The following is a 15,115-nucleotide window of genomic DNA, read 5'->3' as shown; positions in this document are numbered from 1 at the left end:
GCTGTGTGACCCTGGGCAAGTCACTTAACCCTCATTGCCCCACAAAAAAACAAACAAAAAAAGAAGTAATGAGGGAGGGGGCAGCTAGGTTGCACAGTGGATGAAGCACCAGCCCTGAATTCAGGAGGACCTGAGTTCAAATATGGCCTCAGACACTTGACACTTACTAGCTGTGTGACCCTGGGCAAGTCATGTAACCCCAATTGCCTCACCAAAAAATAAATAAATAAATAAAAAGAAAAGAAGATGAAATAGCCATACATTTGTTCTTGTTACATCTTGGAAATCAATATGTCTTTGTAAAAACTAATTGATGTTAAGAGGACAAATAGAACTGGGCTGCTAGACACTGATGTCTAACAGTGGGGGAAACAACACTAGTGGGGGGTGGGGCTCATGACAATGGAATAGAGGGGAGATAGCCATAAAACTCTCAGTGTAACCTAGAACCCAAGCCTTATGAGTGTACTCCTCTCCCCAAAGGCATGATGTAGGAGGTCTGCTCTAGGAAAGTGCAACAAAGCATACTCACTACATGAAGAATACAGCAAAACATGGAAAGACTCAAATGAAGTCAATTAAGGGCGGCTAGGTGGCACAGTGGATAAAGCACCGGCCCTGGAGTCAGGAGTACCTGAGTTCAAATCTGGCCTCAGACACTTAACACTTACTAGCTGTGTGACCCTGGGCAAGTCACTTAACCTCAATTGCCTCACTAAAAAAAAAAAAAAAGTCAATTAAGGGACAGCTAGGTGGTGCAGTGGATAGAGCACCGGCCCTGGAGTCAGGAGTTCCTGAGTTCAAATCTGGTCTCAGACACTTGACACTTACTAGCTGTGCGACCCTGGGCAAGTCATGTAACCCCAATTGCCTCACCAAAAAATAAATAAATAAATAAAAAGAAAAGAAGATGAAATAGCCATACATTTGTTCTTGTTACATCTTGGAAATCAATATGTCTTTGTAAAAACTAATTGATGTTAAGAGGACAAATAGAACTGGGCTGCTAGACACTGATGTCTAACAGTGGGGGAAACAACACTAGTGGGGGGTGGGGCTCATGACAATGGAATAGAAGGGAGATAGCCATAAAACTCTCAGTGTAACCTAGAACCCAAGCCTTATGAGTGTACTCCTCTCCCCAAAGGCATGATGTAGGAGGTCTGCTCTAGGAAAGTGCAACAAAGCATACTCACTACATGAAGAATACAGCAAAACATGGAAAGACTCAAATGAAGTCAATTAAGGGCGGCTAGGTGGCACAGTGGATAAAGCACCGGCCCTGGAGTCAGGAGTACCTGAGTTCAAATCTGGCCTCAGACACTTAACACTTACTAGCTGTGTGACCCTGGGCAAGTCACTTAACCTCAATTGCCTCACTAAAAAAAAAAAAAAGTCAATTAAGGGACAGCTAGGTGGTGCAGTGGATAGAGCACCGGCCCTGGAGTCAGGAGTTCCTGAGTTCAAATCTGGTCTCAGACACTTGACACTTACTAGCTGTGCAACCCTGGGCAAGTCACTTAACCCCCCATAGCCCCGCCAAAAAAAAAAAAAAAAAGTGAATTAAGCTCTTGGTTGTGGCCAAACAGAAAAAAACTAATCCTTCATCTACATTATCTTCAAATGCTTGGAAACAACCATCATGTCAAATCCTTTAAAATCATTGTTTCTATATTTGCTCAGTTTAGCTCAAGTAAACAAATTATAAATATTAGAGGGGAAGATACCTTATAAAAATCATTCAAGTCCAACACCCGCATTTTACTGATGAGGAAATTGGAGTCCAGAAAAGTGATGTGATCTTGTCCAAGATCATACAGAAAGTTGTTTTGTTTGTTTGTTTCATCTTAGTTTTATATATTCTATGACATTATATGAGCCCAACTTGTTAGGAAGTTAGCTAACAACTTTAAAACATGCCATAGAAGGCATAGCAATTGCCCTGAAAAAAAATTTGTCATTACTTAGTTTATTATTACTTTAATAATAATTAGTAAATTAGTTTGTCATTACTTTAGTTTATTAAAATATAAACTTAAAGGAACGTCTCTTTGGTTGCTGGAGGAGAGTTATCTACCACTAGAAGTTTTGTTTATGTGTTTCCAGAACTGGGAAGGAGTTGAGGTAGGGAGGCATAGCTACATTTGCAAAGAGAGGCTGGCATTGTCTGGTCAAGGGAAGTGCCAGATACCAGGTCCTTCAAGGCAGATGAAGGTGCTGATGGAAAGCAGAAAGAAAGAATGGAGAGAAGCAAGAAAGAAAGGAAGGGACTGACTTTTCTTCTTTTTTAAAAAAAATCTCCAAGTAAAGGATCATAGGCCTCCAGGCTGACTGAAGAAGATTATAGATAAGTTGCTCAGAGGATAGTCAGTGGTGATAAAGGTAGAAATAGAGTTGGAGGGAAGAGAATAACGAGGGCTAAAGGGGTTGCACAGAGTCAAAGGAAGGTCACAGATTCAATCCCTTCCATATCATACTGGCATCTCTTTGGGGAGAACAAACATATTCAGAAGTAATACAGTTCTTTTTTCTCATACCTGTTACTTTCCTTAACTACAATGTGCAGATCACTCCAAAGAGCTTCCAGTATTAGGAATAATACCTCTTGTTTCCATAGCACTTTAAGATTTACAAAGTGTTCTTTGTACAATGCAATGAAGTGGGTAATGTAACCATAATTAAGTTCACTTTAAATGTTTGTGTCTGAATAAATTACTCAGCCAAAAAGTATTTATTAATTACCTACTATGTGCTAGGCACTATGCCAGGCTCTGGAGACACAAGTAAGTCTAGTTAGTTCTTAGGTTCTGTCAGGGGAAATAACAAGGTAGAAGGCAAGATTATGAGGACTTTGGAGAAAGGGGGTAGGGTAGATGACGCCCACCCAAGAAGGCAATGGGTTCAAAAAATCAGAGTGGGGTGGGGCTCTGGGATACCTCCAGAAGATGTGGGGTTGTGGGGTGTTTAATAGCTAGCTAACAGTGGGCATCCTGTTTCTGGTGGAAACTGGGCAATGGAGCAATGAGAGTTAGAACTAAAGCATATGTAGCAAACAGCTAAACAAACTGTGGTGCTTGGATATAATGGAATATTATTGTACCATAAGAGATGATGGGTGTGATGAATTCAGAGTGCATAGGGAGGCTAGGTCAAAGTAAGAGTAAAAAAAAGATCAAAGAGATCAAAGTAAGAGTAAAAAGACCCATATGTACAAAAATATACATAGTATTTCTTTTTGTGGTGGCAAAGAACTAGAAAGTAAAGGGACTACCCCATCAGCTGAAGAATGACTGAACAAATTATGGTATATGAATGTAATAGAATACTATTGTGCCATAAGAAATGATGAAAGGGACAATCTTAAAGAAACTGGGAAATACTATTGTTGAGTGAAGCTAAGCAGAACCCAGAGAATGATATACACAATGACTACAACATAAATTAAAAGAACAGCTACAAAGAAACTCAACATGGAGTGATCAGAATGACCAAGCTTGTCCCTGAAGAAGAGATGAAAAAATGTACCTGTCTCCTTTTTTTTAAGATATGAGGTACCATGGGTGTGAAACATTGCATAATTCTGTCAGATAGCTGTCAGCTATTGGTTAATGCTATTGGTTAATAGTAGTAATAATAGTAACTCAGATTTACAAATACAAATAACTCAGATTTACAAATTTTAAAATGTAATAGTTTTCAAACAAAAAGCTATTCTTTCTCCTCACCTCCTCCTCTCTAATGAAACAAAAGAAACCCCAAATCCTTATAACAAATATACATAGTGACACAAAACAAATTCCCTTATTGACCATCTACAAAAAAAAATGTTTCATTCTGTATCCTGATTCCATCACCTCTTTATCAAGAGGCAGGTAGTATGCTTCATCACTGGTCTTCTGGAATTGTGTTAGCCATTGCATGAAGCAGAGTTTTTAAACCTTGCAAAGTTTGTTGCCTTTACATAGTTGTTGTTGTCCTGATCATCATCATCATCCTTCTTTTCCTTCCTCTTCTCCTCCCTCTCCTCCTCCTCCTCATTCTTCTTATTCTCCTCTTCTTCCTCCTCCTCCTTTTTCTCCTGGTTCTGTTTAATTCACATTGTACCAGTTCATACAAGTATGTTGAAGGTTCTCTAAAACCATCCTTTTTATCATTTTTTATTATGCTATTTACTACATTTGTATACCATAAGTTGTTTAGCCATTCCCCTATTCATGGGCATTCCTTTAGTTTCCAGTTCCGTGCCACTACAAAAAGATATGCTATAAATATTTTGAATATATTGCTACCAATACATAGTTATATCAACAATACATTAATGTGCCTGTTTTCCCATGGTACCTACAATATTTGTCATTTTTCTTTGTCAACTTTATCAAAATTATGGGTATGTGATAGAATCTCAGAGTTGCTTTCATTTATATTTCTCTTATTATTAGTGATGTGGAGGATTTATCGTATGGCTATGAGTAGGTTGAATTTCACATAAGGGCAAGTCTAAATAATTAGAGAAATATTAATTGCTCATGAATAGGCCAAGAAAATATAAGAAAAATGACAATGCTATCTTTAGTGTCATGCCAATCAAACTACAAACTAGCAAAATTCATCTGGAAGAACAAAAGTCAAGAATCTCAAGAGAAATACTTTTTTTTAAAAAGTAGGAAGTCCCAAGTATACTATACTACAAAGCCATAGTAATCAAAACAAGTTGGTACTAGTTACGAAATAGAGAAGTCAGCGAGTGGGACAGATTTAGTATACCACACAGAAAAGCAAACAATATCCTAGTGTTTGATAAACCCAAAGTCTCCAACTTATTATTCAACAAAAACTTGGGAAAACTAGAAACAGTCTGACAGAAATTAGGTCACCATCTCACACCAAATACTATGTGAATACTATGGTGGTGGGGTTTGGGGGACTTTTGGGGGGCTTTTTGTTTTTATTTATGTTGAGTTTCAAATGGATAGATGACTTAGTTTTATAGGATGACAGACATACAGATATTAACTTTCAGATTAATGGATAGGGGAACATTTCATAACCAAACAAAGGATAAAGATCATCAAATATTCAGTTTTTATTAATAAAATTAAAATTTTGAACCCCAACAAAATCAATGCAGATAAAATTAGAAGGAAAGCAGGTAGCTTGGGGGAGGAGGAAGCTTTACAGCAAGTTTCTCTGATAAATTCTCATTTTAAGATATACAAGGAAATGGGGGCAGCTAGGTGACGCAGTGGATAGAGCACCAGCCCTGGAGTCAGGAGTACCTGAGTTCCAATCCGGCCTCAGACACTTAACACTTACTAGCTGTGTGACCCTGGGCAAGTCACTTAACCCCAATTGCCTCACACACACACACACACACACACACACACACACACACACACACACACACACACAAAAAGATATATAAGGAAATGATCCAAATTTGTAAGAATAAGAGCCAGTTGATAAATGGTCAAGGCATTTTCTAAGGAAGAAATCAAAGCTATTGATAGTGACAGATGACCCTTTTAAAAGGTTTATAAAGTGCTTCACACACTTCCTTTCATTGGTTCTTCACAAGTTTGTAAGACAAGTGCTGTTATTACACCCTTCTTACAGATGAAGAAACTGGAGTTCTGAGAGTCATCATCATAAAGCTAGTATATAAGAAGAAATTTACTAAATCACAATATTTACAGGTGGAAGAGACATCCAGTTCACTTCATATTTAAAAATAATCCACACTAAATATACCTGACAAATAAACATCTCTACTTGAACAACTCAAAAAAAGGATAACCTTCCACCTCTTATGGAAACCTACTCTACTGCTGGACTGCTCTCATTGTTAGGAAGGTGTGTTTTTTTTTTCTAAAGTCAATCCTAAATTTGCCCCTATGACATATGTCCATTACTCCTGACTCCAAACTCAATGACCTATCCACTGCACCTTGCTACCCTTTAGGCAAAGGGAAGCATGTGATGAACTAAAATGGTTAATTCTGGTTGATCAACTTGTGTTCATTACAGTGAGAAATTTGTGTGGCTGCATAAGGATGGTTACCAAAGGAACCCATAAAATAGCCCTTAATACCTGGTTCCAAAGACTAGAGCCAACTGAAGAAAATACTTTTGTGGGGAATATAGCACCTAGCACACAGCAAAGGGTCACACTTGCTTGCGTCATGATTGGGAAGTCCCTCTGATAGCATAGTGGCTCATCTATAGTTTTTCAAATGAAATCAAATTAGATAATATATGTGAAGCATTTTGAAAATGTTCCATAAAAAGTTTGCTATTGTTAATGTTATTTCAATAGTATTTTGACTGAAACATAGGTAACTAAGTGGGGCAGTGGGCTTGCAATCAGTAAGACTCATCTTCATGAGTTCAAATGTGGCCTCAGACACTTACTAGCTGTATGGCCCTGGGCAAGTCATTTAACCCTGTTTGCCTCAGTTTCCTCATCTATAAAATGACCTGGAAAAGGAAATGGCAAACCACTCCAGGATCTTTGCCAAGAAAACCCCAAATGGGGTCATGAAGAATTACCACGACTAAAAAAATAACAACTGAACAACAATGACAAATTTGCCTGAAATAGTTGATTATTCCAACAGGCAAGAGTTCAGCTCTTTTTGAAAAGCAGTCCGAAAAAAAGCTATGATTTAACCCTGCTGCAGAGAAAGCTTTTCTCCCTCTTCGTAGTCCTCTACTCTCCTCAAAGCACCCAATTTTTAAAACAAATGTTGCTTCTATAAAACTTAGAGCAGACTATTATTCAGGGTTCAAACTTAGAAGAAGACAATGAAGTCAAAACATCTATGTAAAGCTTGGGTATAAATAGATTTTTCCTTAAAATGATAAGAAACATCTACCTAAAACCACCAGAAAGTGTTATCTGTAATAGGGATAAGGTAGAAGCCTTGCCATTAAGACCAGAAGTGAAATAAAGATGCTCATCCTCAACAGTATTATTCAATATTGTACTAGAAATGTTAGCAATAGCACCAAGAGAATAAAAATATATTAAAGGAATCAGACTGGGCAATAAAGAAATATAACTGTCACGTTTTGCAGATGATATGATGGGATACTTGGAAAATCTTAGAGATTCAACTAAAAATAGTTGAAACAATAAGTTTAGCAAAGAAGTATGAACAAAGTAGGTATAAAAATAGCTATATAAATAGGTATAAAACAAACCCACATAAATCAACATTTCTATATGTCATCAAAAAAACCCAGCAAGAAAAGATAGTAAGAATTATTTTTTTATTTCAGAAAGGCCTGAAAAGACTGGTATGAAGTGTTGTATAGTGAAGTGAGCAGAACCAGCAGAATGCTGTGCACAGAGACGGCAACATTGTTTGATGAAGAACTGTGGATGAATTAACTATTCTCAGCACTGCAATGATCCAAGACAATGCCAAAGGACTAATGATAAAGCAGACTATCCACCTTCAAAGAAAGAATTCATATTAATTGAACACAGACTGAATCATTCTATTTTTCACTTCCATTTTTTCTTTTATTCAAGTTTTCTTATACAAAATTACTAATATGGTAATTTTACTTAATTGCATATATATAACCCACATCTGATTGCTTACCACCTCAAGAAGTGGTGAGAGGAGGGAGGGGAGGAGGGATAAAATTTGAAACTCAAAACTTAAATAAAAATGTTTATTTTTTTTTAAAAAAGAATCATTTCATTTAAAATAGCAATATACAATGTAAAATACTGGGAAGTATACCTGCCAAGACAAACCAAGAACTATACAAATGTAATTATGAAAAACTTTTTATGCAAATGAAGTCAGATTTAAATAATTGGAGAAATATTCATTGTTTATGGGTGGGCTGAGCTAACATATTAAAAATGATAATTCTACCTAAGCTGATTTATTTATTCAGTGCCATCCTACTCAAACTACCAAAAATTATTTTTATTGATCTAGAAAAAAATCATAACAAAATTAATTTGGAAGAATAAAATGTCAATAATATGAAAGTAATTCATGAAAAAAATGTTAAAGAGGGAGATCTAGCAGTACCAGATCTTACACTGTATCATAAGGCAATAATTATCAAAATTATCTGGTACTGGCTAAGAAATGGAATAGTGCATCAGATGAATAGATTTAGTTATATGACACACAGTAGTAAATGATTATAAAAATCTTGTGTTTGATAAATGTAAAAATCTAAGCTTTGGGAATAAGAATTCACTATTTGGTAAAAATTGCTGGGAAAGTTGAAAAACAATCTGGTAGAAACTATGTATAGGTCAATATCTTACACCATTTATCAAGATAAGGTCAAAACAGATGAATGACCTAGACATAAAGGAAGATATATGTAAATTAGAAAAATATAGAACATATTACCTATCATATTTACAGATAGGAGAAGAATTCATAAATAAACAAGAAATAAAAAGCATTGTGGCATGTGAAATGGGTAATTTTATTACATTAAATTATAAAAGGTTTAATACAAATAAAACCAATATAGATAAGATTAGAAGGAAAGCAGAAAATTGCAAGGAGGATGCATTTTATAGAATTTCTCATATAAAGGACTCATATTAAATATATAGGGAACTGAGTCAAATTTATAAGAATATGAGTCATTCCCCAATGGATAACTAGTCAAAAGATATGAATAGGCAGTTTTTGGAAGAAGAAATCAAAGATATATAATCATATGAAAAAAGTGCTCGAAATCATTATTGATTAAAGAAATGCACATTAAAACAATTGTGGGGGCAGCTAGATGGCACAGTGGATAGAGCACCCCTGGAGTCAGGAGGACCTGAGTTCAAATCCGGCTTCAGACACTTAATACTTAACTAGCTGTGTGACCCTGGGCAAGTCACTTAACCCCAATTGCCTCACTTAAAAAAAAAACAAAAACAAAAACAATTGTGAAGTGCCACCTCACACAGATTGGTTGATATGACAGAAATGGAAAGTGACAAATGCTCCAAGGGATGTGGGAAAAATTGGAACATTAATGCACTGTTGGTGGAATTGTGAATTGACCCAACCATTTCAGAGAGCAATTTGAAATGATGCCCAAAGAGTTATAAAACTGTGTATACCCTTTGACTCAGCAATACCACTATTAGGTCTCTTTCCCAAGGTGACTAGGGAAAAAAGGGGAAAAAAACAACCTATATGTTCTAAAATATTTATAGCAGTTCCCTTTGTGGTGGCAAAGAACAGGAAATTGATGGGGTGCTTATCATTTGGAGAATGGCTGAATAAGTTGTGGTATATAAGTGTGATGGAATACTACTGTACTGTAAGAAATGATGAGCTTGTTGATTTTAGAAAAACATGGGGGGGGGGGGCGGCTAGGTGGCGCAGTGGATAAAAGCACCGGCCCTGGATTCAGGAGTACCTGAGTTCAAATCCGGCCTCAAACACTTGACACTTACTAGCTGTGTGACCCTGGGCAAGTCACTTAACCCCCATTGCCCTGCAAAAAAAAAAAAAAGAAAGAAAGAACAACATGGGAGATTGGTATCTCAGAGCCAAGCTCTGTGCCTTTCTCCCCATGAGAAATCCAAGGATTTCTTTCATGGTTTCCCTTCCCTTCCCCTTCCTCTAAATAAACTACTATCTTATTCTAAAAAAAAAAAGAAAGAAAGAAAAACATGGAAAGACTCATGAAATAGTGAAGAGTGAAACGAGCAGAATCAAGAGAACGTTGTATACAGTAACAGCAATATTATTCAAAGATTAACTATGAGTGACTAAGCTCTTCTGAGTAATATGAACATTCATATCAACAATGAAAGTTCTATCAAGGACTTATGAAGAAAAGTGCTATCTACCTCCAGAGAAAGAACTGATATATGGAAGTACATATTATGTACTATCTATGTCAAATTTTGGCCTTCCCTAATATAGGGTTAGGAGAAAGGGAGGGAGACAACTTAGAACTCAAAATGTAACAGGAATGGGGGCTCGGTGGCCCAATGGATAAAGCACCAGCCCTGGATTCAGGAGTACCTGAGTTCAAATCCGGCCTCAGACACTTAACACTTACTAGCTGTGTGACCCTGGGCAAGTCACTTAACCCCCATTGCCCTGCAAAAAAAAAAAAAAAAAGTAACAGGAATTAATTAATTTGGGGGGTAAGGACAATGGAACCCCTACATTTGGATTGTAGCATCACAGTCCTAAATGTGTTCATAGAAAGAGAAATTGCACTGCAAAACAAAAGAAAGGTGAGAAAACAAGGTAGGCCACATGAAGTATACACAGAGAACATTTGTGCTGTAGGTAACACCATTCAGAGTGTTCTGAGAGGTTGTTCAAGCTATATGAATGAAAGGAAGATACCAAAGGCCTAGAAGAATTTCAAACCTTATTACCAAAAAAGCAACTAAGATCAATTACTACCAACTCCATAATAACTCCAATTCCCACTTATATTCAATTTTATGAGAATAATTTATTGTTCATACACACATGTGTGTATTGCATGTGAGCATATATGTATATGTGTGTGTATTCAGAAAAAGTATATATATAGACACACATACATATGTATGGCAACTTTGTTGAGGGTATCAGAAGGGAACAGTAAGGTTTTCAGAAGCAATATTTCCCAATTAAACACATCTTTACCATCATAAAATTGGCCCAAAGATATAGAAAATACTAGACCCATTGTGTTTATTGTGCATCTTGACTATAGAAAAAGGATTTGATGCAGAAGAGATAAATGCTACCTTAAAGGGTCTCCTTCAATGATGTGTCACTTACACATATATTAAAATTATATAAGATTCCTTGAAAGATAGTACCATGGAGATAACCTTGTTCCAATGATACTCTAGATATTAATATTAAGCAAGGGTTAAGAAACAAAGACATGTGCTCACCAGAGTTGTTCACCAACCCCATAGAGAGGATCCAGTCCATGTCAAGAAAGTATTCACATGGATGGAGGTCTTCCAGATACTCCTGTTTGAAGATGATATTGTGCTGATTAGATCAGTCCCTGGAACAATGAAGAGCCTCCTAAATGAGATCTATAATCACTCTTCGGAGTTTAGCCTAACTATCCATGGAAGAAAAATGAAGAGGATTAAAAAATGAAAGAAAGATTGAAAAAGTACTTATTAAGCATTCACTATGTGCTGAGGACTGAGAATACAAATACAAAAGTGAAGATAGTCTCTGCCCTGTAGACAATACACATCTTGGAGTGGTGGCCAGGGAGGAGCACTTTGATCCTGAAAATTATAGGGAAGATGAAATGGGCCATAGGGGTATGAATTGACACATCTCACCCAGGAATGTGTCAGCTTCCCATGGAACTGAACAGCCATCCTAGAGACCACATGCTTAGGAGTGTTTATCTGTGTCTGTGTCTGTGTGTGTTTGTGTGTATAGGCAGCTAGGTGCTGCAGTGGATAAAGCACTAGGCCCGGATTCAGGAAGAATTGAAGTCAAATCCAGCCTCATAAATTTATTAGCTGTAGGACCCTGGGCTTAAGCACTTAACCATTGTCTGCCTCAGCTTCCTCAACAGTAAAATGAGGATAATAATAGCACCTACCTGAGTTGTACTGAGGATCAAATAGAAAATATTCTTAAAGCTCTTGGCAAAGTGCCTAGCACAGTCGGTGTTTAAAAAATGCTTATTCTCTCTAAGCCTATACATATGTGTGTATACATATACACACATATATAAAAACACATATATAGGGGGGGGGAAATTGAACAAGAGAAGGAGAGAGGCCTTATTTACCTTTGGAAGAGAAAACCCACTTGTTAATAGGAATATCATTCTAGTGATGTTGTATGTTTAAAAATTGTAGGACACTATGGTCTCAGAAGAATTGAAACAGAGGATTTCCCAAAGGGTAATGAAGACACAGCTGATGGGCATGAGCAAGATAAAATACCTTACAAACAAGGAACTGCATAGGTGAAGTGGTATAAAGATTGTCATCAAAGAAGTGTATGTGTAAAGAAGAAAACAGGCTGCACTCACGATGAGAGCTAGCCATAGCCCACAGCTCCATTGGTTTCATAACATCAGAGGACCTCCTGATATGAATGGACCTTCTGTGGTGAATTTGCAGGACATGGAAAAGAGTTACAGCGGACGGCAGCCAGGGATGCTTCCTGATCTTTATGTTCGCTGGTGTAATGGATATCAGTGAGACCACAGATCCATTCTCAGTACTATTTGAGTACATTTTTAGAGATTTGAAAAGAAGGATTTCACTCCAAGAAATATTTTGTAGAAATCCAGAGTTCCCAAACCTATAACAGCTAAGAATTACTAGGCTAATTAAAGAATAATCTTTAGTTATTCAATGTGAAATACAGTACCTTATATACTGGAAGGAGTAATTGATTTGGTTGCCAAGGGAATATTCTCCTAATTAGAAGAGATATCAAGAGCTCTCCTGTAACCCCCTAATTAGGTGCAAATAAAGGACTGGGTATATGGCAAGGGTATTCTTTTGGCTATACATGCAAACAAAACCTATGGGGGGAAAAGGTATCTTTGCAAAAAAGAAGTGCAGAGAAGAAATAAGAGCAGAGAGCATTCAAAGAAAAATAAGGTCCTCAAGAGTAATTAATACTTGTCTTTGATAAAGTTATCAGCAAACTAGTTAACCACTTTTTTGACTCCCAAAGTAAGTGGAGCAATAAGCTTAGTTTAAAATTTCAATCATGCCAACAGGAAGTCTTCTGACCCTAAGGAGAAATTTTGGATGAATAACGGAAAGGAAGTAGTAATTGATAACAGTTGGAATGCAGTGAGCAAAGTAGTTAACTTGTATCCAGGTATTCAAATTTCTTTAAATCTTTTTCTATATTGCATACTTAACACTTAAAGATGATTCAAAGTAATAGTGCAGTTTCCTAGAGTTAAAGAATTTAAAGAAAGAGTTAAGTATTTTAAAGAAAAAGCATAGTTACCTGAATTTTTTTGTTCATCTACACTCTTTCAATTATCCTTCCTTACAGAAAGCCTAAACGGTCTATAACCAAACCCAAGGCAATAACATTCAATTTGTTGACAACTACCCAAATTTCAATCTTAGTGCTTAGGAGGGAATAATAAATCTCTATAGCGTTCTACTTACAAACTCATACCTAGTTCGTTACAGCATTTACTGTGTTCTTCAGTTGTCTTCAGCCATGTCTGACTTTTATGACCCCATTTGGGGTTTTCTTGGCAAAGATACTTGCCATTTCCTTCTCCAGCTCATTTTAGCAGATGAAGAAACTGAGGCAAACAGAGTTAAGTGACTTGTCCAGGGTCACACAACCAGTAAGTGGCTGAGCCCAGATTTGAACTCTGGAAGAGGAGTCTTCCTGACTCCAGGCCCTGCATTCTATCCACTGCACCACCTAGCTGCCCCAGTTAGTGATAGCATGCCTTACATTAATTTCCATGGTAGAGTATATGGTTGTTTCCTTCTGTTGTGGAGGAGTACATATGGAGAGCAGTTGGCCATGGCCCCATTACTCCCTCCCATAATATCCTTTTATCAATACAAAAATCACCTTCCACTATTCCCTTCTCCAGAATCCCAGTTTTTTCAACCTTTCTTCATAGGTCTTATTTTTCAACCCTTTGTCAGTAAGTACCAACAAGCTTTATGGTACTAAGTGCCTAACAGAAAGAAAAAGAAAGATGGCCCCTGCCCTCCAAGAGCTTTGGTGGCTCTATCAATTCTAAGAAGACCATAACTCTCATGTAATGGTGACCAGAAGTGGGTTCAGAATATTGCTAAGGTTATTAGTATTGAAGGCAATGACAGCTTCACCTACCAGACTCTGTATTCTCTACTCCTGTTTTTATAGACAATAAAGCTTCATTTTCACACCACTTCTACTTTTGACATGACAGTTCTGAAAAAGTGTGGTTTCTAAAATTTTCTCCAACCTCTGGATTATATACTGGTCAGATATTTTCACTGGGACCCATATTTCTCTAAAACTTGGTCTTTGTTGAGGCTTAGTATAATAATGCCTGTGTCAGCATGCTCCCAGTAAATAATGCTGCTTCATCCTTTTCTAGGCCAACCTTTTAAACAACTAATATGGATGATTACAAGGATTCCCTCAGCAATTTATAATAATAGGGCAATTTGATTTCTTATTAATTGATTTTTGGTTTTCTGACCCTGTCCGGCCAAAAGTAAAAAGGATGCACACAAATTTTCTTTCCTGAAATCTAATTTACAAAATGCTAATTCAACCCTAAAGTTCAAGAAGTGGGAAGAGGATGGAGAGAATGACCTCTGGAGAGTTGTTCAATTCTTATAACTTTATATGTGGGATCCAAGTTTGACTAAGGTGCTTTCACAGTAGAGCCCATTTGGTTAATGTTTAAGAGCTCGAATATCCAACACAACAAATGCTGTAACTAACTAGGTATGAGTGATATGTGAATTTATTTTGTGCACATTTATTAAGCACCCATTGTATACAAGGCACTATGATAGGTTCCAAAGATACAGAGATAAATATTGAAGTAGTCCCTGATTTCAAGGGATTTACTACCATTCTACTGGGAGGAAATACACACAGGTAAGTAGACATAAAGTCTATAGGTGAAGGACAAACTACAATATACAAAGTAATTTCAATATAAAGAAGGGAGGTCTAAGAATTCAGGGAAACCGGAAGCGTGTAGAATGTGATGCCTGAACTGTGCCTACAAGGAAGCTTAAAGAGTCTGAGTCACTAGTGAGGAAGGTACGTCATTTTAGACGTGCGGGATCATTCCTACAAAGGCAGGGAGACATGAGATGGAACGTCACGCTAGGGAATCGCTAACCGGCTAGGTCTCCGCGGCGAAGTTGCCAATTTGGGGAATTATGCTCTCTGTAAAACAAAATATTGACACCAACATGGAAACGACTGTGTAAATGAGCCAAGTGTTGATGTGTTTACTGAGAGCTGCTGTTCTAAAGAAACTGGTCCAGAGCCCACTCTGACAGAGGCTCGGTCACACTCAGGCACATCAGAAGTAGGTTAAGTCAATAGAAGAAACTAGCGATGAAAGTCTCCTACAAACGGCGACCCCAGAGCATCGCATTCACTGAAGCCCACGTCCCGGAAACTCGGCC

General features: G+C 37.2%; 1 protein-coding gene across 1 annotated transcript in view; it reads right to left on the bottom strand.

Annotated features, from left to right (window-relative positions):
• The window catches only part of LOC122747767 (basic proline-rich protein-like), a 34,463-nt gene that overhangs the window by 19,023 nt on the left and 325 nt on the right, over nucleotides 1–15,115 (bottom strand). Inside the window, exon 2 of the mRNA XM_043993612.1 lies at nucleotides 15,060–15,115. This exon is cut by the window's right edge and continues 50 nt beyond it. Within this exon, the coding sequence (XP_043849547.1) occupies nucleotides 15,060–15,115 (56 nt within the window). The remainder of the gene's footprint in view (nucleotides 1–15,059) is intronic.

Source organism: Dromiciops gliroides, chromosome 3 (genome assembly GCF_019393635.1).
Source record: "Dromiciops gliroides isolate mDroGli1 chromosome 3, mDroGli1.pri, whole genome shotgun sequence".
NCBI lineage: Eukaryota > Metazoa > Chordata > Mammalia > Microbiotheria > Microbiotheriidae > Dromiciops > Dromiciops gliroides.
Note: the sequence above shows the minus strand (reverse complement) of the source record. Positions and strands in the feature narration are given on the sequence as shown.